The 22,524-nt window shown below is 36.5% G+C and overlaps 1 protein-coding gene and 1 long non-coding RNA gene across 11 annotated transcripts in view; one reads left to right on the top strand and one right to left on the bottom strand.

The window, feature by feature from the left end:
• Positions 1–22,524, bottom strand: part of ARHGAP21 (Rho GTPase activating protein 21) — a 136,523-nt gene that overhangs the window by 5,583 nt on the left and 108,416 nt on the right. For 6 of the 8 annotated variants that reach the window (XM_035713360.2, XM_049099824.1, XM_049099829.1 and 3 more), the window contains 15 exons: positions 19,099–19,284; positions 18,859–18,961; positions 14,904–14,940; positions 12,224–12,349; positions 10,412–10,696; positions 8,372–8,436; positions 7,956–8,095; positions 7,018–7,160; positions 6,054–6,209; positions 5,875–5,953; positions 5,129–5,202; positions 4,962–5,051; positions 2,121–2,246; positions 1,889–1,930; positions 1,461–1,566 (listed from right to left, as the gene is read on the bottom strand). In XM_035713360.2, the coding sequence (XP_035569253.2) occupies positions 1,461–1,566; positions 1,889–1,930; positions 2,121–2,246; positions 4,962–5,051; positions 5,129–5,202; positions 5,875–5,953; positions 6,054–6,209; positions 7,018–7,160; positions 7,956–8,095; positions 8,372–8,436; positions 10,412–10,696; positions 12,224–12,349; positions 14,904–14,940; positions 18,859–18,961; positions 19,099–19,284 (1,758 nt within the window). The remainder of the gene's footprint in view (positions 1–1,460; positions 1,567–1,888; positions 1,931–2,120; positions 2,247–4,961; positions 5,052–5,128; positions 5,203–5,874; positions 5,954–6,053; positions 6,210–7,017; positions 7,161–7,955; positions 8,096–8,371; positions 8,437–10,411; positions 10,697–12,223; positions 12,350–14,903; positions 14,941–18,858; positions 18,962–19,098; positions 19,285–22,524) is intronic. The other 2 variants (XM_049099826.1, XM_049099830.1) reach the window with 1 other exon arrangement.
• LOC125753414 (uncharacterized) overlaps positions 10,696–22,524 on the top strand; it is an 81,640-nt gene continuing 69,811 nt past the window's right edge. For 2 of the 3 annotated variants that reach the window (XR_007405179.1, XR_007405180.1), the window contains exons 1-2: positions 10,696–11,422; positions 12,189–12,374. This is a non-coding gene — a long non-coding RNA (uncharacterized LOC125753414). Of the gene's footprint in view, positions 11,423–12,167; positions 12,375–22,524 lie in introns of all 3 variants that reach the window. The other variant, XR_007405181.1, reaches the window with a different exon arrangement.

The following is a 22,524-nucleotide window of genomic DNA, read 5'->3' as shown; positions in this document are numbered from 1 at the left end:
AACGCAAATTTTATAAGCGTAAACTCGAAATGCATCTGAATGCATTAGGTAACCCTGCTTCCAGGTCACTTTGTTGTTTTTTTTTTAAATAATGCTGATCTTTGTGCTTTAGACCCCAGTTTCATCTCTGTGCAGTCAGGGATCCTTTTGACTAGATTGGTTAAACTGCTACCAGTTTTGTCGTTATCTATCACAAACGCTATTATGGAAATGGAGAAATGGAGACCATAATTTTCACTGTCTGGCAAAAACTCAGATTATACAATTATAAAGAGGGTAGGAAGGGGCTAGCGCTATTCAGGAGAACACCAATTGTGAAATTTTGTCTTTCAACTTGAGGGAAATGGATTTTCAAAATTAATGAGCTGAGCCCCGTGCCACGCCCCTTTGAACACATGGCTAAATGCTTTATGACTTTAAGAACTGGTAGACCATACCATGCTATTTCTCCTCACGGTCTGCTTCAGAAATAACAAGAAACAGCAGAAAAACTTTTAAGAAAGTAGTATTGATCTGTTTACAATAATCCTTAAGAGAAAATTTACACCACAGATCAACTAGGTTTTGCATTTACAAGAATCGGGGGTTTCTGCAGACCAGGCAGCTACAGTGAGGACAGCAATCCTCCTTCTTCCTACAGCTCCAGCTGTCCATCAGGGCCACCACAGAATCCACTAGCGACATTACCGTGTGATAGACTCCTCCCACTTCGCCTGTTCAACATCAGTATAGATTTGCCTGTGTCAGTTAGTGCTGAAAAAACCCTTTAGGACTCAAACAACTAGAGACAAAGGGAAAAGAGCGTGTAAAACAACATGCTAGGTTTAGTGCAACAGTTTGGCAGGAGAAAATTGTCAGTAAAAGAGCCTATGAAAACCGCTACTTAACCAGACATTAGGGCAGCAAGAGAAAACAGAAGAAAATGTCAGATAAGATCGACTTTTACTGTGAACTCTATAGTGACAAATAATATACTGTTATTTATGAAAATGGTGCCCATTAGCAGTTCAACATATTTCACTTGCTGCTTTTAAACAGAACATCTAGCTCAGGAGTAAGAACTACTTATACAGTTTAGATCATACTTTCTGCCATCACAGCAACCACATATTCAGTAGCATATATCTGTTTTACCTTGTGATGACTATTACATGGAAACTGTGAATTAAAAAAAAAAAAAAAAAAAAAGAACAAAACAGTGGTTTGCATGCTCAGTTCCCTCAGATTTCCATTCTGACAAGCATTACAATTCCATGCACTGCCAATGGCATTATAGTCACTGGAAGATAATTAAGATCAATCAGAAAAGGAAGATCAAGTTTTTTTTATTAGTAGAAAGGAAAAAAAAAAAGAAGAAAAGGAAAAAATCATAGTGAATTGTTATTTATGATTGATTTGTTCTTTCAGGTTACGAGGATTTAGCTTAACCTAGAAATCAATACTGCCCAGGCAAGAGTTACCTGATACATCTCCAGGGGAGACTCCTGTCCTTCCAATGTTGGTGAGTAAATGATCTATGTTTGGCACTGGCTGGGAGTCTACTGTGTTTTCCTCCTGCACTGTTGTCTATGGTTAATAAACAAAGATCTCTTCATCATCTCTTCAAAGATACTTTCTTTAAAATTCAAACAACATTTAGTAAAAGACACATTACCGAGTGGAGCACAGGTGCTTAACTTTTTACATTGGTTACACAGAATCAATTAACTACAAAATAAGCATCATACTTGTATTTTCATTAGACCAGAAATGGAGGAGCTATAGACCTGCTTCCGGGGTGCAAAGCGGACAATAGCATACAAAGCAGGAAGTTGACATTGTTGGAGCATCAGGAGCTTGTGTCCCGAATGCAAACAAGTCAGTACAAAGGCTGACAGACGATACTTACAAGAGGTTCTTCCACTCCTTCTTCTGTGAAAAACCAGTCATGCTAAAATTTAAAATAAAAAAGGTGAAAAGAGAAACTAAAGAACCCCCTACATAGATCTATATTTTGGAGAATATAGGAAAAAAAAAAAAAGTTGTTTTCTTAGAAAAAAAAATTCTATCCAAATTCTGTCCTACCAAATACCAGCTGCTCACAAAAGTTATTTTCTTGACGAGATGAAGCCTGAACTTACATGCTGGATAAGCGTCTCCACGATCTTGTATTGGTCTGGCATGTGAGTGACCATGTGGGTCATGTTGTCTTCGGATGTTCTCACAAGAGTTGGACCAAAAACTATTGCTAGGTTTCTTGGTTCCATCTGGAACAAAGGATGTCATTGAAAGATATCAGAATTTTTCTTAAGAGAGTAGATTTAAATTCCCATTGCATATTTGCCATTTTATTTCTGAAAGGTTCTTTTGATGAAAAAGAATTCAAAGAAGAAAGGTTGACCAATTGTGTATGAAAAAACTAATGTTTCCTAGTTAGGCCTTCTATAAGCTAATCTACACTTAACATCTTTTTTTGTGCTTTAATGACAATGTACTGTACTTAATTGGCATTCATTTGTCTCATGAAGTCTTTGAAGACAAGCAATTGATCTGGCTCAAACTAGTATTATAAGAGCTGCATTAATTGACAAAAATATTAACATCAAAGGGAAAAAAACTCACAAAAGAATAGGGTAACCCTCTCCTCAAAAACTTAAAAAAAAAAAACACTAGAAAAAATGCTTAAACACATATAACATTTTCCAAATCTGCCCCCTTAGTACATCAAAAGTGCTAATATTTAAAAACATAACATCCAAAAATACTCTTTTTGTAATTTTTACTTCAACGAAAACTTCCAAAGCTCTTTGCTTATCCTTGTGTGGATCTGAAACATCTCAGTATAACAAGCTTATACGTTGGGACGTTCATTTCCACACCATTTTGTATTCCTTGTTTAATAACACAATTATCAAAGGTATAGATTCATTGTTTTCCTTTGTTGTATCTTAGAGTGTCTAGTGTAATATATTGAACTCAGGATTTGATTAAAATGTCAAATAGCTTTAACCAATGCTGGAAACATACCAGAGGGTTAAAAAAAAAAATCACTGCAGAAATTAAAAAGTCAAACTGGTTTAGGGAAGCTCACTACTATACTATTTTGGAAGAGCCATGGGCATGCCCACATGTGTGCCTATACACATTTTAGGTATGGTGCAAAGTGGAAAATGCACAGATACTCCCATTCTGAAGCAACTGCTATGCATCTAATATGTTAGCTACCTTACTACATGCATCATTACATGGTGCTTATGACAGTTATAGGGAGAAATTGTGGTCGAAGTCAGTATTTTCTTTTTTTTTTTTTTTAAGATTTTATTTATTTGTTCATGACAGACACAGAGAGAGAGGCAGAGACATAAGCAGAGGGAGAAGCAGGGTCCCCATGGGGAGCCTAAAGTGGGACTTGACCTCAGGACTCTGGGATCATGACCTGAGACAAAGGCAAAGGCTCAACCACTGAACCATTCAGGTGCCCCTAAAGTCAGTATTTTCACAGAAAGTTGACCTAGTGGAAAGTAAATCTACCTTACAGGAAGGGCTGACTTGAACTGAGTACGCAGCAATGTTTTTTATTCTCCCTCTGGAAGATGTCATCTCATTCTTACATCTGTCCTGGTGGCTTACAAAGTCCATTTCAAAGGTCTTAAGCAAAATTTTTACTAGGTTCTTGTCTACTATGATTTCATTTAGGTTTGTAGACTAAGGATAACACATTATTATTTATATGTATACAGTTATATTTATTATGTGGGTATACAGTTTTAGCTGGCTCCTAAGTAAAACTAATAACATAAGTAGTTCACCATTTATTTACTCATCAATTACTTTAGGCAAATTCTGTATTTTTTGAAAGATGCTCCACAAGCATAGTCAAATAGGTAGGAAAATGAAATGCCCTTAGCCACTTCCTCAAGAGTCACAGTGTTAGTTAATTTAGTAAAGCCATGAAAAAAATTCTACTGTTACATTTTAATTCAGTGCCTTCTAAACTAATTAGACCATCAAACGCTATGTCCCACGCATTGCTAACATCCAGCAAAAGTGATGAATGAGGAAATGCACTTTGGGAAATGCTGAAATAATTACAAAATATTTCAGCTATAATTATGTTGAGAATTTTTTGGATCCCACTGGATGAACTTCTGGAAACAGCACAACTAATTGATATAGGTTTTTTTTTTTTATTCTTCCACTCTTTTTCCTTTTTCCTTTAATGCCCTATCACTGTTGATGAAATTGAGCATCCAAAGGATATAACACTGCTTGCTGACATTTTTTGAATTCAATCAGGGGGCAGCCCTGGTGGCTCAGCGGTTTAGCGCCGCCTTCAGCCCAGGGCTTGATCCTGGAGACCGGGCATCGAATTGCATGTCAGGCTTCCTGCATGGAGCCTGCTTCTCCCTCTGCCTGTGTCTCTGCCTCTCTCTCTTTCTCTCTCTCTCTCTCTCTGACTCTCATGAATAAATAAATAAAATCTTAAAAAAAAAAAAAAGAAAAGAAATCAGGAAAAACTGAACATGAACTGAGTATTAGATAATAGTAAGGGACAGCAAATTTTGGTGTGTTTGACAAAGGTAGTGTGATGCTGTTAAACAAACAAGAAGTCTTATTTGCTTAAAACTAAACAAAACAAAACAAAAGAAAATGTCAGTTTCACTGTATACTATTTGGTATATTTGATACATTGTGCAAAAATATCACAAATGTAGAGCTGTAAAATAAGTAAAATTCTTCGCTTTTCATTTTTCTTGCTGGATAAATGTAAAAGGATATATCTTTTCAAAATGGTGACAGTTGATATTTTGGGATCTTTTGCTTTTAAGAGCGATTTTTAAGAGGGGCTGATGGGCCAACAGGATGTATTTTAGAGCTTTTGTTGAATTATAACCCTGGTTTTGATTGACGTGAAGCAATGTAGCCTATCTTTTCAAAGAAACCCACTGCAAACACATCTCTTCAATAGGCACTTTACATACCTTATTTTTTTCTGAATTTTCTGCCACCGTCTTCAGATGAGCAGAAAGGAACTTCAGAGTTTCATAATGATGTTCGGGCAAATCGTGAATCTGAAACATATTATTTTCATGATGGATTTAAAGGCTGAATTTCAGTTGTACCTCCAAAACTACAAAATAATACCTACTAGTCTTTTTAATGTTTTCAGACGGTCTAGAGGATCTTCTTTACGATTGGCCTCAATAAAGTCGGCATATTTATCTGACAACAACAATAAGAACAATAAGACAAGTTTATCTTAAATCGCTTAGATGAGTTATAATCGAGATTTACTTTAAGGTTCGACTTCAAAACCCAATACAAAGACTTAAACATAGGGCTGACCCCAAATAGCTTTTGAAATGTAATCTCCAAAACAGCTATCATTTGTAATGATCTCCAAGCTTTATCATCAAATGAAATTCCCTAAAATGTGAGTTCTCTGAGAGTACCATCCTATATTTATAGAGTCTGTCCACTTTTTTGTCCCCCCAACCACAACACTGAGAACAGTGTCTTATGTAAGTTTAGTGTCCTGCTGGACTGAAAAAAAATGATTTCCTACTAATTGTACTTTATTATGTCTGAAGACTTTTGACAGAAAACAGTATTTTTAACTTCATAAGTAAACATGGATGAACAGGGTACCATATACTTTCATGGTATCTACATAACCTGAACCTACATAATTTTATAAACTTATTTTTCATCCAAATTTATCAGGAGGAAAAAAATCTAAATGACAAAAAAAAACAGTGATAATTATGCTTTATATAGAAGTAACAACTAAACAAAATCTCCTGCTTCCTTTAACCAAATATTAATATTCTATGGCTTTCCAACAATGTAATTTTAAACTATTTCAACTGGTATCTTTTGTGGGCGTTCACTCACCATTTGTGAAGAGAGGCTCAGGGAGTTTTCTGAAGAAGGACTTTAGTAAACTACTTATCACATTCAAATCTCGCCATTTCTAGGTGTGCAAAATAGAAACATGGCAGTTTTGTAGTCAATACCACAAAAGGAGAAAAAAACCCCACAGATCAGGTAATCAAATAGAAATACACACTTACATCATCTTGTATATCAATATCAGCCATCCCCTTGTTGAGTTCTTCTTGCATACTTGAAATGGCTGCATTATTTCCAGGAACTCTATAAATACCTGTATACTCAAGACCTCTTTCTTCAACTAATTTGCAACATATGTCAACTATTAATGGAATATACTGCAAAACAAGAAATAAATATTTTATTTAATACAGCACAAACGTTTATATTTGTTAGTAGATGTATATTGTAGCTAAGAGGCCCTTTCCATCCAAGAGGAAATAGATAAATTGCTGTTGTTTGATATAGAGAAAATGAAGAATATAGTCACTGCAGAACTGGGAATAGAAGCAGCAAGAGAGATCTGGGACAGCGAGAGGAGAAGAGGTAGCACAAGACAGAGAAGGGTACCCAGGGAGATGAAAATGTGAACAGGAAACAAGGCAAGTCTAAAGTAATGAGAATATGGGAACAATGCAGGTGAATAAAGGGCAATAATAATTGCAATAAGGTGAATAAAGAGAGAAGAGGGAGAGAAAATAACATCATCAACCGCAATTCATGACACGAATCCTAATATGGACGTTATACACACGCAGGCACACACACACGCACATACACGCACATTTACATTTATTATACTTTCTCAATCAGGTTCTTGTTCTCATCCTTCACCTTCTTTTAAGGTGCTAAAAAGCAGAAACACATATGATTTGAGAATGAACTCTTACCATTTCAGGTACATTCCTAATGAGTGAATCATTATTCTATTTCAGAGTCAATACATTAGAAAAAGATCATTATAGATAAAATAACTCAACACATCCTTACAGGTCAGCAATGCTTAGGGAAGCTGATCTGCTATACAGAGGAAAATGCTGCACAGATTAAAATATATTCTGTGCCATCTGAAGGGTTGTGTACTCAGGTTCTATAAGGACTACAACGAATTAACAATAGGAAATCTGGGTGGCTAGGGTCTCCTACCCGATTGGTATGTGCTGGTGGACAATCATCCAGTCTGACACCGAACGTTCCTGTAGCAGTGGGCTTTTTTTCAAATGTCTTCCTCATAATACTTGGAATACCTTTTCTCCATGTGCCCTTGTCTTTTGGGGGACTGGTATCATCTTTTGATCGTTAGTTAAAAAAAAAAGAAGAAGGAAAAGAAAATACAAACAAGTATATTTAAATCATGACTTCAATATTTATATAAATCAGAGTCCTGTACTATACATGAAATAGCCTATATTTATAGAAAATATTGTATTATATTCTCCTAATATATGACTCCTTTTAACCTCCCATATAATTTAATTGAAATCAGTTATGCTTTTCTACCCTTTTACAATCTGTATCATGGTTTTCTTTAGAACAGTCAAGAAAATAGGATCTTAATAGTGACATCTTAATAGTGAAATTTTAGCAGAAGGAAACATGATGGTTTTATCTCAAAATAACAGTGCTTGGATCCTCTGTGTTAAATTTGTAGTGTCTTTATGTAGATGTAAGTGTTATATTTTCCTTCACTTTATCTTTATCATAAGACAAGACTCATCTTAAGGAAAAGCCACATTAGCCTAGACTGGGCCCAAGGTGATCTTTGAGCTAGCTCACACTGGGCTGAGGTCAGCAGAAATGGTACAGAAAAACATGAAATACATACAAACATACATTTATTTATTTATTATTTTTTTAGACAGACAGAGAGAAAAGGACAAAGAACATCTTAAGCAGGCTCCATGCTCAGGATGGAGCCCCACATGGGGCTCGATCTCATGAGCCTGAGATCATGAGCTGAGCCAAAAGCAAGAGTCGGACACTTAACCAACTGAGCCACCCAGGTGCCCCACGAAATACCTTTAAAATCCCAACTTTAAACCATTGTATTTGTTAAATTTATCCAGAAACACTAGCATCAGTACCTTTAGTGAGAAGTTTCCGTTCTGACTCTTCCTTGGGAGAGTGTGGACTTTGAGTCTTTGGCTCTGATTTAGCACCAAGCAGAGTCTGCCGAATGCTGAGACTCTGGCGAGGTGTTTTTGGCAACTGTTCTGCTTTGCTGCTGAAAGAGATAAACATTTCTTAACAATTATTTATTTTAAGATTTTATTTATTTATTTGACAGAGAGAGTGAGTGCACAAGCAGGGGGAGCTGCAGAGGGAGAAGCAGACTCCCCACAGAGCAGGGAGCCAGATGACGATGTGGGGTTGATCCCAGAATCCTGGGATCAGGACTAGAGCTGAAGGCAGACACACCCAGCCGACTGAGTCACCCAGGTGCTCCAACAATTAGATATTTTACCTCCAAATTAACTTGTAGGCATGGTAGGATTCTCACCTCATCAGACTATTATATTCTTTTATTCTGCGGCTAATTAGATCCCTGTTAGTCACTCCAGTGTCCTACAGAACAGACAGGAGGTAAAATTAGAAAGTCAATTTTAAACACAAAGAGGGATCATACTTTTTTGAGGCTCTTTATTGTATTGCACTGCTTAGCCAATACAGCCCCTATATACTCTCAGTGGAGTTCTTTTAAAAACCCCTGTTCAGCATTGCCACCCAACATCCCTATGCAATAAATGATCCAAGTGCCCTCCGCGCCCCCATCCACTGCCAAAAGAGCTTTCTGTTTATTTTTTGTACCCCTACAATATCCAGAATTAGTATCAGCAAACAGCAGGTGCTTAAATTTATTGATCTGACATTTCTTTATAAATGACTGGGAAGCAGTGGGCCAGTTTTTTTCTAATACAAGAAAGAATGATCAGCATTTCAAAATAATACAGTTGTATAAAAGATGGAAAAATGAGGTCAAGATTTGTTAATGATGAACTTATAGGAGTAGTGAGACAGAGTCATTTAGTGTCAGAAGTGGCACTTACTAGATTATCAGAAGAGAAAAAGCCCAACACTGAGCTTTTCAACCTTACCAGGTTAGCTTTTATAATATGCTATATGGTAAAGTCAGATTTAATCATGAAGTAATGATTTTTTTTCTAATTGGACATTGACATGTATTAACTTTCTTTTTTTTTTTTTACCTGTTTCATTTTGATTATAATGAACAGTAAAATTTACAAATACAGGCTTTGGAGACAAAGATCTTGAGTTCAAATACTCTTCCTACTTATCAGCTAGGAGATCAAATGGTTAAGATCTAGAGTGAAATCACCTGGGTTTAAATCCCAGCCCTGACACTCAGTAGCTGTGTGACCTTATGGAAATTATGTAGCCCCCCTTTGACAGTGTCCTTGTTTGCAAAATGGTGATGACAGTAATAGGACACATTCATACAGTTGTTGAGACTTATTCATGTAGAACACTCTTACTTTCTCTATTTACTTTGAAAAAATTCAGGTCTGATGCTCTCTTTACAATGCTTGTAGAACAAAAGTTAAATCGACAGGGATCTGATGTTAATTTTTAACCACAAACAAGGTAGGGGATAAACTGTCAGAGAAAAAAGCAGTCATTCTTCCTATGGCCTAAGTTTTCATAATCTGAATTGTACATAATGGAAATGACTATATTATATTAGAGAACATAATTTGCATAACCTTACAGTAATGTAGGTGTCCCAGTGTCCCGTGAGTTAAGGGAAAAGAACATTGGGCTTCTTTATGTCATAACAATGAGGACAAAAAGTGAGAACAACATGTAAAAAAAACCGTGTTAATGATATGAAAGGATACTCTTGAGCAAAAGCTAGACTTAATCACTGTGGCATTTGCTCTGTCAAGTTCATAATTACATACACTGTTAGCACTACATTATCAACCCCTGTTGTAAAAAAATTACTTGATGGCTGTGAGCCAGAAACTCTCAAGTCCCCAAACATTTCCCTCTTAAAAAAAAAAAACACAAAAACTGGCTTTTCACAAGATTTCTGAAAATGCACGTTTTCTTAGAAGCTAGTGACTATATTATAGCAGGCTCTACTGTATTTTTCTTGACTGTGTATCTCCATGAACGAAAATCCTCATACCATATCTTTTTACATTTATATAGTAATTTGTTTTGATAAGTATTTTCACTATAACTTAAGGCCCACAATAGTTCTGTTTCTGTGATAAGGAACCAAATCTGGAATAATTTAGTCATAATGACCAGGATGGGGAACTAGGATTTCCTGATCCTGCTTCCGAGAAAGCATGCAAAATATATGAATTATCTATTTTTGTAGTTCAGTTATGATGATTTTCAAATAAGTGAGTATATTATAAAATAGGTACACTTAAATTTTCCTTTTGATCAATTTTTCAAGTGAAAATAGCATATTTTAATTTTCTAAAATGATGTTTCAGATTCTTTCAGTCTTCCTAAGAAAAAAGTCATGAAAGACTCTAGTTTTACCCACATAACTTTGTACACACACCTCTTCGTTGAGGTTACTGCTCTCCTGGATGGTCTTGATCCATGCTAGCATGTCATCTCTGTCTTCAGCCTGAAATAGGCATTCACAGTCTGATGTGGTGAGTCGAAACACATTTTTCCTCTTGGTCTCACTGTAAGAGATGTCTATTAAGCAGGCATTGACGCTGATGGGCTGTTCTTCCTCGGATGGAGTCATCTGTTCTCTTTTATCTTTGTACAGGTAAAGTGAATGGCCCCGAAGCACAACATACATCTGTTTCCATGGCCGAATGCTTCCACCAACTCGCTGGAAAACATGAAACAGTTCAGGGATGCTTGATGCTTGGCTCAATCCTTGTGACAGGATAAACACATCAAGCAACACTTTTAACACACACAAATGTACACCAAGTGTATGTAGTGCATGTCTGATTCTCAATGCATTTGTTAGAAGAGGAATGACAAACACGGTGGAGGGTAAACCAAGCAAGGCAAGGTATTCATATCGAAATCAAGGATAGTGAAATCTCAACTCTAACTTGGTTGGGGGCAAAAAAACCTGTTTTATTGTTCACAAAGTAATTAAGATATACTGAATAAAGGCAAAACAAGAGTAGCAAAATATATAAAATATATAAAAATGCTAAGAGAATAGAAAACAGGAAAAAATCCATCAGAAAAATCTTTTGAGGGAGGGTAAGGCTTAAAACAAGTCCCAGATCATGCAAATGACAAACACTATGTAACACTCCCAAAACCATACGTATGAGTAATGAATTAAACTAACAAAATTGATCAACTTTATATGGTCAAGCAACAATATCCATACCCAAGGTGGGTTTTTTTTTTTTTTTTAAGATTTTATTTATTTATTCATGAGAGACACACACACACAGAGAGGCATAGACACAGGCAGAGGGAGAAGCAGGCTCCATGCAGGGAGCCTGACGTGGGACTCGATCCCAGGACTCCAGGACCACACCCTGGGCTGAAGGCAGCACTAAACCGCTGAGCCGCCCGGGCTGCCCCCAAGGTGGGTTTTTGTAAAAGTTATACTCTTTTGACAGAACTAAATTTTTTTTATAAATAATCTGCCCACATATTATAAGAAATTATAATATGGCAAAGGTTTTTTTGTATTGAAACCTACTTAATGAAGCATGTAGACATTGTGGTATTCATTTACATAACTCAATATTTATAAAATAAAGTTAAGAAGAAATTTATAAAGGCAATTTAAAAGAAAAAACTGGGAAAAGCTCAATTAAAACTCTGAAATTATTAATATGGAGAACTGCCACTCCCTAAAGGAAGATTCTGCGAAAATCTATTGCTAATAAACTATTTAATAAGAAAAGCTGAGTTCCTTCTTAAATACTTTGATTTCTCTCTCTCTCTTTTTAAAAGATTTTATTTATTTATTCATGAGAGATACACAGAGAGAGGCAGAGATATAGGCAGAGGGAGAAGTAGGTTCCCTTTGGGGAGCCTGATATAGGACTCAATCCCAGGACCCCAGGATCATACCCTGAGCCAAAGGCAGATTGATGCTGAACCACTAGCCACCCAGGTGTCCTGATTTCTCTATTTTTTTGTTGTTGTTTGCAAAATATAAGACTGTATATCCCATTTGCAGTTGATATACAGAATGAAAAAATATGAAATTAAGTCAACGATTTGAATTTTTGAAAAATAATTTTCCTTCATGTAGAAAAAGTTATTTGGAAGTAATATTTTTCACTCCCTCTTATGAATAATTTGTCATTTTATCTGTGCAGACTTTACATGCTATTTTGCAGGGCTTGCATTTCATCTGCTCGAGAGACCGTACTACCTTGCCCTTGTCGGTGATGAGTGGTCGGAAGTGAAGCCACCCTTCTTTGGCAGCATCACTGAAAACCTCTGAGGAAGAATCCTTCCTGGACCCAGAGTCTTCTGATGACTTCTGACTGTCTAAGATCTATAGAAAAAGCCAAGAAAATAGAGTAAGACACCAGCTTTTTCCTTTATCAACATGTGCCCACTAAAATTGCTTTGCTGAAAAAAAATCTTTAATATTCCAAATGAAGGATTATTATTATTTTTTAAAATATTTTATTTATTTATTCATGACAGACAGAGAGAGGCAGAGACACAGGCAGAGGGAGAAGCAGGCTCCCCCATGCAGGGAGCCTGATGTGGGACTCGATCCCGGGTCTTCAGGATCACACTGTGGGCTGAAGGCAGCGCTAAACCACTGGGCCACCGGGGCTACCCTGAAGGATTTTTTTTTTTTTTAAAATACTACCATTATTAATTACATTAGAAAAATTTCTAGTCTTATTTAAAAAAAAAGCAAATTGGCTACTGTCATTTTTTAAAAGTTGTCTGCAGGAATTTTTAATCATTAAAAAATAATGGAAATAGTATAATTTTTCTGCTCCCGAGCTCATATGTTAATGAGAAAAGACAAATTAGAATTAAAAAATACAAAATGATCAGACTGTGATTAGTGCCATTTGGGAAAGGAACACAGAGACGCAGTAACAAATGACTGCATTGTGGCTAGAAGTTGGTGGTGCAGTGGCAGGGCCTCCTGAAGAAAGAATATCTGAAATGAAATGTGGATGAAAAATTTTTAAAGGGGCCATCTATGAAAGGTCAGGAAAGAGAAAAGTTCAGGGAGAATGTATAGCTAATGAGTAAGTATGTTTACCATTATCATTTTATTTTATTCAATTTTTAAGATTTCATTTGAGAGACAGAGAGAGGGAGCAAGAGAGTATGAGCAACCAGGGAATGGAAGCAGGGGGAGAGGGAGAAGCAGGCTCCCAAATGAGCAGGGAGCCCGACCCAGAGCTTGATTCCAGGCCCCTGAAATCATGACCTGAGCTGAAGGCAGACGCTTAACCAACTGAGCCACCCAGGTGCCCCTTACTTTTCATTTTAAATGTTCACTGAGAGAAACAGCTAATTAATAGATTGTTTAGGGTCTTTTAGGCCATGGTAGAAAGTGTGATGGGAAGTGAATAGGTAATGAATCAAAGGGGTAACATTATCAGATCCCAGTTCAGAGGTCACTCTGCTTGCCACCTGAAGAATGGATTCTCTACCCATCAGAAAAGGTGTTACTGTAGGAATCCAAGTGAAGAATGATGGTGGCTGGGCTTAAGTAACTTAAGTGAAAATAGAGAGGAATGTAAAGCTTCAGGGTGTGTCCTTCCTGGAGGTAGAGTGGATAATACTTGATATGGGGGTGAGGGTGAGGGAAGAAGCAACAAGGCTATTTCCCAGATTTGGGCCTTGAACAACTGAGTGAAGTAGACTTAGTGAGATGGGGAAAACTGGTGGAAATATGGCGGGGGTAATCCAGATCTCTTTGGCCATTAAACCTTGACTGCCTGTTAAACACTCACATAAAGATGTCAGCCTCAATGAGCTGCAGTCCGGGGAAGAAGCCAGGGCTACAGTATAAACTTTGAGAGACTTCTGGATAAGATCATGTTGGCAATGAGGGTAGCTAGAGAAGAAAGGGTCAGAACCAGTTCTAGACATTCCACCATTTTAAATATTGGGCAGAAGCAGAATGGAAACCAGCCGAAGAAAATATTTTAGGAAGGGAGCGGGAAATTGTGTTGGAGACTACTGAAAAGTCAAAGAGGTTAAAAATCAAAGATAACCATTAGTTTTGGAACTTGAATGTCACTAGTCACCTTAGCGTGAACAGTGTCAGCCTGGTGTGTGTTAGTTGAGAAAGACATGATGTGAGGAGGTGAACAATTTTTTCAAGGAGTTTTAACGTGAAACATGGAAGAGAAGATAGGCATAGGAAATAGAGGTAGATGTGGATTCAAGGGAGGTTTTTAAAAAAATATATATAGTAAATAGCAGAATGTGCTTATATGATGGTGAATGAGCCCCTGGCAAGAGTGAATGAGCCACTGGCAAGAGTGATTCTACAGAGGAGAGAGGGATCTTGAGAAAGTGAAAAGTGACTGAATCCAAAGAAGAAATGCGGATTTAGGTTTTTCACAGAATCAGGTTCCAGATACACAGATATTATAAGAACATGAGTAAGGAGGGCAGAAACTATGGGCACAAATGAAGATGGCTAACATTTTTGGGGAATGTAGAACAAGAAAATTCCTGTCTAACAGCTTTTGGTGTGTGTTTTCAATGAAGTATGAGGGAAGAGTAGATGGGAGAGGACAGGAAGGTGGAAGGGAGGCCTGAAATAATAATTTTGAGGAGAGAAAAATATGCATTCAACAAAATACAGGATTGCTGGGTAGTTAGATTTTTGGCCGTAGACTGATAACGTGAGAAAAATCAGCATGATGTGTATTATATACTTGAACATGTTTAGAAATTAGAAAAGAACACATAATACATAATATGTAATTAATATTCCCAATGCACCTGAAACTCACAGAATATAGGATAATAGAAACAATTCCTTATGAAGAGCCAAAGTAAGCAAAGGTAAATAGAAACACTGATCATTTGCTGATACTTAAAAAATACTGAATACCAACCTTGATTCCCTTCAGGCTAGAAACGTGCTTAAAGGACCTGTTAGAAAAAAAGCACATAAATATTTGCAGTAAGTGCATAACACCTTAAAGATGTAAAAACAAGTTGACCATTACAAATAACCTTTCAACGATAAGCTGACATTTTATCATTATCATGTTAAATGTTCACTGTGCAATGCAAATGAGAAAAACAGCTAATTGTATTAAGTACTGACACTTTTGATTCCATGATAGAAGTTTCCTTAGTGGATCTGGTAAATTAAAATGGTCTCTGCATGAAGTGTGAGATTTTATCCTTCCTTTTAGATGAAAGAAAAAAAAAATTACTCAGGCTGAACACTGAGCTTTAGAATAAATTATTAGTTATCCACAGTCGCAGTGCTCTGTTAAGGGTTCCCACGGTGTTAAGGATTGATAATGTGGCAGGAAGAGTGTGGTCAGGGCCAGTCCCAGCCCACCACTCCTCCCACCAACCACATTCCGGATGCTTTGGTTTGAGACCAGCTGCTGCCACTGAAAAGGTTTAGGGCTTCTGAAGATAGGCTTGCTTTAACAATTCAAAATAATTTAACTTTGGGGGACAAAGTTTTTTTTTTTAGATTTTATTTATTTGACAGAGAGAGAGCACACAAACGGGGAGCAGCAGAGGGAGAGGGAGAAGCAGACTTCTCATCGAGCAGGGAGCCTGGGGCTTTATCCCAAAACCCTGGGAGCATGACCTGAGCCGAAGGTAGATGCTCAACCACTGAGCCACTGGGTGCCCCAAAAGATTTTTTTAATTCAAAATTCATTTTAAGGAATTTAGAACTATAAGATGTGAGTAAAGATGGCATTGCCGTCCCATTTCAAATCACCCCAACAAGATAACCAGAAATAGCTATGCAAACTCCATCTGCAATAGTATCAGGAGACACTGTAACTCTGAACCACAATATAAATATACGTAAATGAAGATGGGTGTTAAATGAGGTGAAGGAAAGAATGGATACAGAATAAGGACATCACTGGTTGCATATCTCAAACAAAACTGCAGTGCTCCCTGAGAGGTCAAAACCTCCCCGTATTTGGAACAATGGGAAACAGGGTGCCTGGGCTGGTGACGGGAGCCTCACTCATCACCATGGATATAAGGGATATGAAAAAGAAAAAAGGAAACATGCAGTTCTGTTATTTTTGCAGGAAGCAGTATGTGGCTTTGTGCAGGGTGAAGTAGACTCTGAAATGTGGCAGTTGATGCCATCTTTTAGTAAGGAAAAAGTAAAGGTTAAAATAGCTTGGAAATTCAACATTTTGAATTCCTATTGGCTTGGACCACTGCTCTGGCCACACCTCACACAAACTTCCCCCATGTAGTTGGTCCAGGAAGAACTGCTATAATTGGAATATAAATAATCATTAAATGGAAGCTTCAGAGAATCTATACAAAAATACTCTGATAAAAAAGATTATTTGGGGCACCTGGGTGGCTCAGTGGTTGAGCATCTGCCTTTGGCTCAGGTCGATCCCGAGGTCCTGGGATCGAGTCCCATATTAGGTTCCCTGCTTCTCCCTCTGTCTATGTCTCTGCCTCTTGCTCTGTGTCTCTCATGAATACATAAATAAAATCTTAAAAAAAAAAAGTTCTTTGACCGAAGATTCAAAATCATAAAATGTCAATGTTCCTTAATTTTATAAGTTAAAACACCATGTCACTAAAAATATCCATAAAAATTTAAGAACTAGAAAATTGACTTTAAAGTTCAAATAGTAAAATAAACAAAAATAGCCAGGAGAATTCAGAAAAAACACAGTCATGAGAGAACAGTTCCATCAATAATAAAAACATAATAAAACCAATGCAATTAGGGACGCCTGGATGGCTCAGCAGTTGAGCGACTGCCTTCAGCCCAGGGTATGATCCTGGAGACTCGGGATCGAATCCCACATCGGGATCTTCTGTGTGGAGCCTGCTTCTCCCTCTGCCTGTGTCTCTGCCTCTTTCTCTCTGTGTCTCTCATGAATAAATAAATAAAATATTAAAAAAAACCCACTGTAGTGAAAGGGAATATAAGGGAAGGGAGAAGAAATGTGTGGGAAATATCAGAAAGGGAGACAGAACGTAAAGACTGCTAACTCTGGGAAACGAACTAGGGGTGGTAGAAGGGGAGGAGGGTGGGGGGTGGGAGTGAATGGGTGACGGGCACTGGGGGTTATTCTGTATGTTAGTAAATTGAACACCAATAAAAAATAAATTAAAAAAATAAAAAAATAAAAAAATAAAATAAAAACTTAAAAAAAAATAAAAATAAAAATAAAAAATAAAAAATAAAAAAAAACCCACTGCAATTAACGGAATCTGGTGTACATGAGTAGACAGATAAATCAATAGAACAGAATGGAGGCTAAATATAAAACTATATATACATATAATAATTTAGTATTTAATAAAGATGAAATATCAGTGGGAAAAATACAACATTCAATAGATGCTTTGGGCACAACTGAGAGACACTGGAAAATATAAAGTTGGCCTTTATTTCACTAATTGAAATAAAATAAGCTCCAGGTGAATCACAGTTGTAAATATACAAAAAAAGACAAAAAAAAACCCCCATAAATTTGAGAGGCAAACATGGAAGAATTTTGTTGTATTCTGCAGGAAGCACTTTTTCAATGACTCAAAATCTGAAGGCCATTAAAAAAAATTCTAAATTTGACTGCAAAGAAAAAGTTTGACATTTTTGCACAGTCTAAAAAAAACTTAAAATCCAATGAAAAATACTGAATTGGGAAAAGACTTGCAACACTTATCTCAGAAAAGAGCCCTTTATATAAAGAGCCCCCAGAAGTCAATTAGGAAAAGCAGTTGGGAAGAGCAGAAGACATGAACAAGCAGTTCATGGGAAAATAGAAATCTCTCTTAAATATATATGAAACAATGTTCAATTAACAATAAGAAATTTTCAAATAAAAACTATAATGTGAGGTGGCTCAGTCGGTTACGTGTCTGCCTTCAGCTCAGGTCATGATTTCAGGGTCCTGGGATGGAGCCCCACATGGGACTCCCTGCTCAGCGGGGAGTCTACTTCTCCCTCTGCCTCTCTCCTCCCCCTGCTTATACTCTTTCTTAAATACATAAATAAAAATCTTAAAAAAAAAAAAAAAAAAGCAACAACAACAAAAAAGCTACAATGTGATACCATTAGATTTACAAAAACATCAAATGTTAGGTAAATGCTGTGCTGGTGAGGAGCAGAGACTTCCGTACACTGTTGGTGGGAATCTGGTTTGTTATAAACTTTAAGGAGAGTGGCTAACAATACATATTAAAATAAAAAACACACACCCTCTTGATGTAACAATCTTTCTTCCAATTATACTCACTTATATACTAAATTAACTATATACAAATATAATCACTGAAGTATTGTTTGCAGTAGCATAAGATTCAATCTAAATGTCTATTTATAGAATATAAATTGACAGATATATATTAGTAAAACTATTCAGTAGAAAATGAAACAATCATGAAAAAGAGTGAGCCGGGAATATACACACTGGATGATCTCCGCAATCAGTCATTTGTTTAGCATCTATCATTGGTTTGTAAAAATAATTAGGATATGTAATACACACATATATGCCTAAACACGTGTAAGTGATTTTATGCAGAGAATAGCTCAGGAAACAGTAACATAGTTATGTCTGAGAAGAGATCTGGGTGGCCAGAGACCTATAGTAGCACTGATTGTTTAATACTAATATTTTTTGCATTATGTTTGTGTATTACCAATTTTTAAATATTAATGTTAAAAATTCAACTGCATATATTACTGAATAACAACTTTATTTTTTTATTTGCATTTCTAATGTTATAAAGTTAAAAATATAAAAGAAATCATTAAAATTCAGTATTTATATGTCAAAGTCTGACCAAATACTGACAAATATTTAAGATGATATGCTTGAGACTTACAATTTTGCATCTTCTCTGTAATCATCCAGGCCCTCATCATAGGATTTTGATCTTTCGGTCTTTGAGCTGGGCTGGGCATCGAGACTGGGAGGTCCGACAGATTCTGTAATTAAAAGCCAACATTTAGACATTTGCAAGTGGTTTCCAGATCCTTTTCATAGTGAGATCAGTTTGTCATAGCATTCTAAGTGGAAAACTGAGAAAGAGAGATGGTTTGCATAGCAACTCACTGAAACGTACCCTGGTCATGGGAGAGCTGGCGACGAATTAAAGGAGCCGACGTGGTGAGGCTGGGTGGGACCATTGCTATGGAGGGTGCCTGGGGTGCCTGGGGTGCCTGAGGTGCCTGGGGAGTGGAGGCTGAGATGACAGCAGAAGCAGGGATGTGTGCAAGGTCATGATCAATGCTAGGGCTTGTTGGTTCATCTAGAAGATAAAATGAAAATAAATATTAGAGGGATGCCTGGCTGGCTCAGTCGGTGGAGCATGGGACTCTTCATCTCGGGGTTGTGAATTCAAGCCCCACACTGGGCTTAGAGCTTACTTAAAAAAAAAAAAAATCAGGAAAAAGATAATAGGTATCAGAATGCCAAATGGCCTAATTATTAATAATCAATATTCACTATTTCTTAAAAAAACAGATTTAGATTTTAACACTTACCCACTAAGGCACCAATAAATAATAAAAATCTTATATAGTTATTACTCCAGTAATTCCAAATAATTCTGAGAATGTGGTCTAAGAAATTAAATAAGTTGCTTCTTCTACCAAACAATTAATACTGATTAACTGATAATCAAGATACTAAAGTTTATAGGCATTGAGAACCTGAACCTATAAAAGTGGAATGATAATCTTGTACCACCCTAAAAGAATTATTTTTCCCAATTTTAAATGTCTTACACATCATTTCAGGAAGTTAAACAAGTAACTTGGCTGAGGCTTAACTTTCAGAGTATCAAGTCCTAGAACCTCCCCATGCACAAACTCACAAGTATATCTTCAATTTTTGAAGAAAAATGTGAAAGGACAATTTATGGCTTCCAGAAAAAGTTTATACATTATGAAGACCACTGCTATAGATGAAATGTTTGTGTTCCTCCCAAAATTCATGTTGAAACCTAATCCCTAATGTGACAGAATTTGATGGTGGGGTTTCGGGAGCTGATTAAGTCAGGAGGTGGGAGCCCTTATGGATGGAATTAGCACCCTTACAAAGAAGTAGCCTGAAAGAGCTCCCTTGACCCTTCTTCCATATGAGGATACAACTTCCATAAACCAAGAATCAGGACCTCGCCAGCTACCAAGTCTGCTGGTGCCTTGATGTTGGACTTCTAGCCTCTGGAACCATGAGAAATAAATGGTTATTGTTTAAGCCACTCGGATGTGGTATTTAGTAGCCCGAATGGACTGAGAGAGCCACTGGTGGTTTGTTTGGCACTTTCGTGCAAATCAGAAATAGGTGCCTTTTTCCCCAACCAAATGTAGGCCCAGGCCTAGAGGAAAAATCCCCATTTGCCCCCTGGTATCCCTGTAGAAACAGATATTTTAGGTGTTACAAATTTTAACTTTCTCAAAAGCCTGTCACTACCTGTCAAGAGCAGAAATGCATATAGGAATGCATATGCATGCATGCACAGTAACAAGAGCTAACACATTTATAGAGCTTAGGAAGTACTAGCATCATTCTAAATACTTAAAATATATTTTCCATTTAATTCTTATGAAATTCTATGAAGTAAGTACTATTTTGCAGATGAAGAATCAAAACAGACAGGTTAAATAACTTGTGTAAAGTTACCAAGCAACAGGGACACAATGTAGACCCAGAGAGTCTGACACAGAATTTATGGAATTATATTTTTGCTCTAAAAGTACAAATGATATTTGTTTTCCAAATTGGTGAGTGATAGTTCTGTTCAAAATTCTTATTCTTATAAAAACATCAATGATTTAAATTATTATTTTCTAGGCTAGTAGAGTATAAATTAATAGAATGCCAGAACTGTATTTCCTAAAATCAAATGCTCTAAGTCTTAGAAAATCATAACGAGGGGCACCTGAGTGGCTTAGTGGCTGAGCATCTACCTTTGGCTCAGGGCATGATCCTGGGGTCCTGGGATCAAGTGCTGCATCAGGCTCCCTGCAGGGAGCCTGCTTCTCCCTCTCCCTATGTCTCTGCCTCTCTGTATCTGCCATGAATAAATAAATAAAATATTAAAAAAAAGAAAATCATACCAAAACCCTTTATAAAGAATATCCTATAATGATAAGACAGGGTTTTGATTTCTTGATTTAAAAGATCAAACTATTTTAATTTTGACCAAAATCTAAGGCTGCTCTATCATTTTAATGGTTAGCATTTTAATCAAGGTGACTAGTAATGATGCAAAATTATAACATTTATAGCTAAAATCTGTAAATTCTGACTATCTTAAGCTTATTTTATGTTTTTACAAAGTCTTTAAAAGCAGCTCTTTATATTTAAGCAATAGAAAACATTTTTAATGGATGCCTGGGTACTCAGTGGTTGAGTGTCTGCCTTCGGCTCAGGGCATGATCCCAAGGTCCTAGGATTGAGTCCCGCATCGGGCTCCCTGTGGGAAGCCTGCTTCTCCCTCTATCTATGTCTCTGCCTCTCTCTCTGTGTCTCTCATGAATAAATAAATAAAATCTTGGGGGGAAAAAGGCATTTAAAAAAAATTTCACTATGAATCAAGTTTACTAAGTATATAATATCATATGTTGGTGAGCATGCAATTATTCTTTTTTCAAAAGCAAGAAGATAACTGACTTTATATCTATTGAATAAAGATAAAAATTAAAAAAAAAGATAAAAATTTAACTTTACTAAATATTATAGTGTTCTTTAAAACTATCATTATGATTTAAATTATCACAAATTAACCAACTTTTCCAAATGATACATGTGTATGAAGTCAGTTGGGTCTTATGGGGTCTGCTTGGGCCACCAATCTGTTATGGATTCAGAAGCATGGATATGAATAGGAAAATACCGTATTCTTGAGAAATTATCTGATGTGTGTAGCACAGAGAGTATTAACAGCAGGAAAAGGCTTCTGTAGAGAAAACATTCACAACTGTAGTGTGCAATAAATGTGTCAAAGAGTGTCTAGGAGATTCCATGGGATAAATCTTTCAAGAAAATTTTAGGCCTTCCAAAGTAATTTTAAAAATATTTGTATTTATTTACTTAAAATTAAATATCACAGAGTGAAATTCAAAATGTTCATGATTAAGCATTAAACAAAATTTCAAAGGCAATTTTTTTATGACTCTTGACTTCCTAGAGGTATGCATTCAATTTCTTTTGACTTACTGCATTTTGGAGGAAATTTCTTTATTTCACTGGGTTGAATTCATCTCTGCTTTAAGTGGATGTGTGCAAAAAGGCCTGGGATAGACAGCGACCTGCTCCAGGAAGCAAGGGTGAATGGAGGTCTGGGCAGGAGGCTAGCACCCTGGGCTCCCAAGCTTCAGTCCTGTTGCACTCTTTAGAATAAATATATTTACTACTATGTTAAAGACAGACAAGGAAGAGCTAGATATACTTTTTAAAATACAAAGAATTACATTACTTCACATTTATGAATTGTACTTTAATAAATCCAATTCTTCATTCCCTGTAAAAATGTGAGAACCTT

Source organism: Canis lupus, chromosome 2, assembly GCF_003254725.2.
Source record: "Canis lupus dingo isolate Sandy chromosome 2, ASM325472v2, whole genome shotgun sequence".
In the NCBI taxonomy this organism is placed as follows: domain Eukaryota; kingdom Metazoa; phylum Chordata; class Mammalia; order Carnivora; family Canidae; genus Canis; species Canis lupus.
The sequence above is the reverse complement of the archived record's forward strand: the minus strand, read 5'-3'. Positions and strand labels throughout refer to the sequence as shown.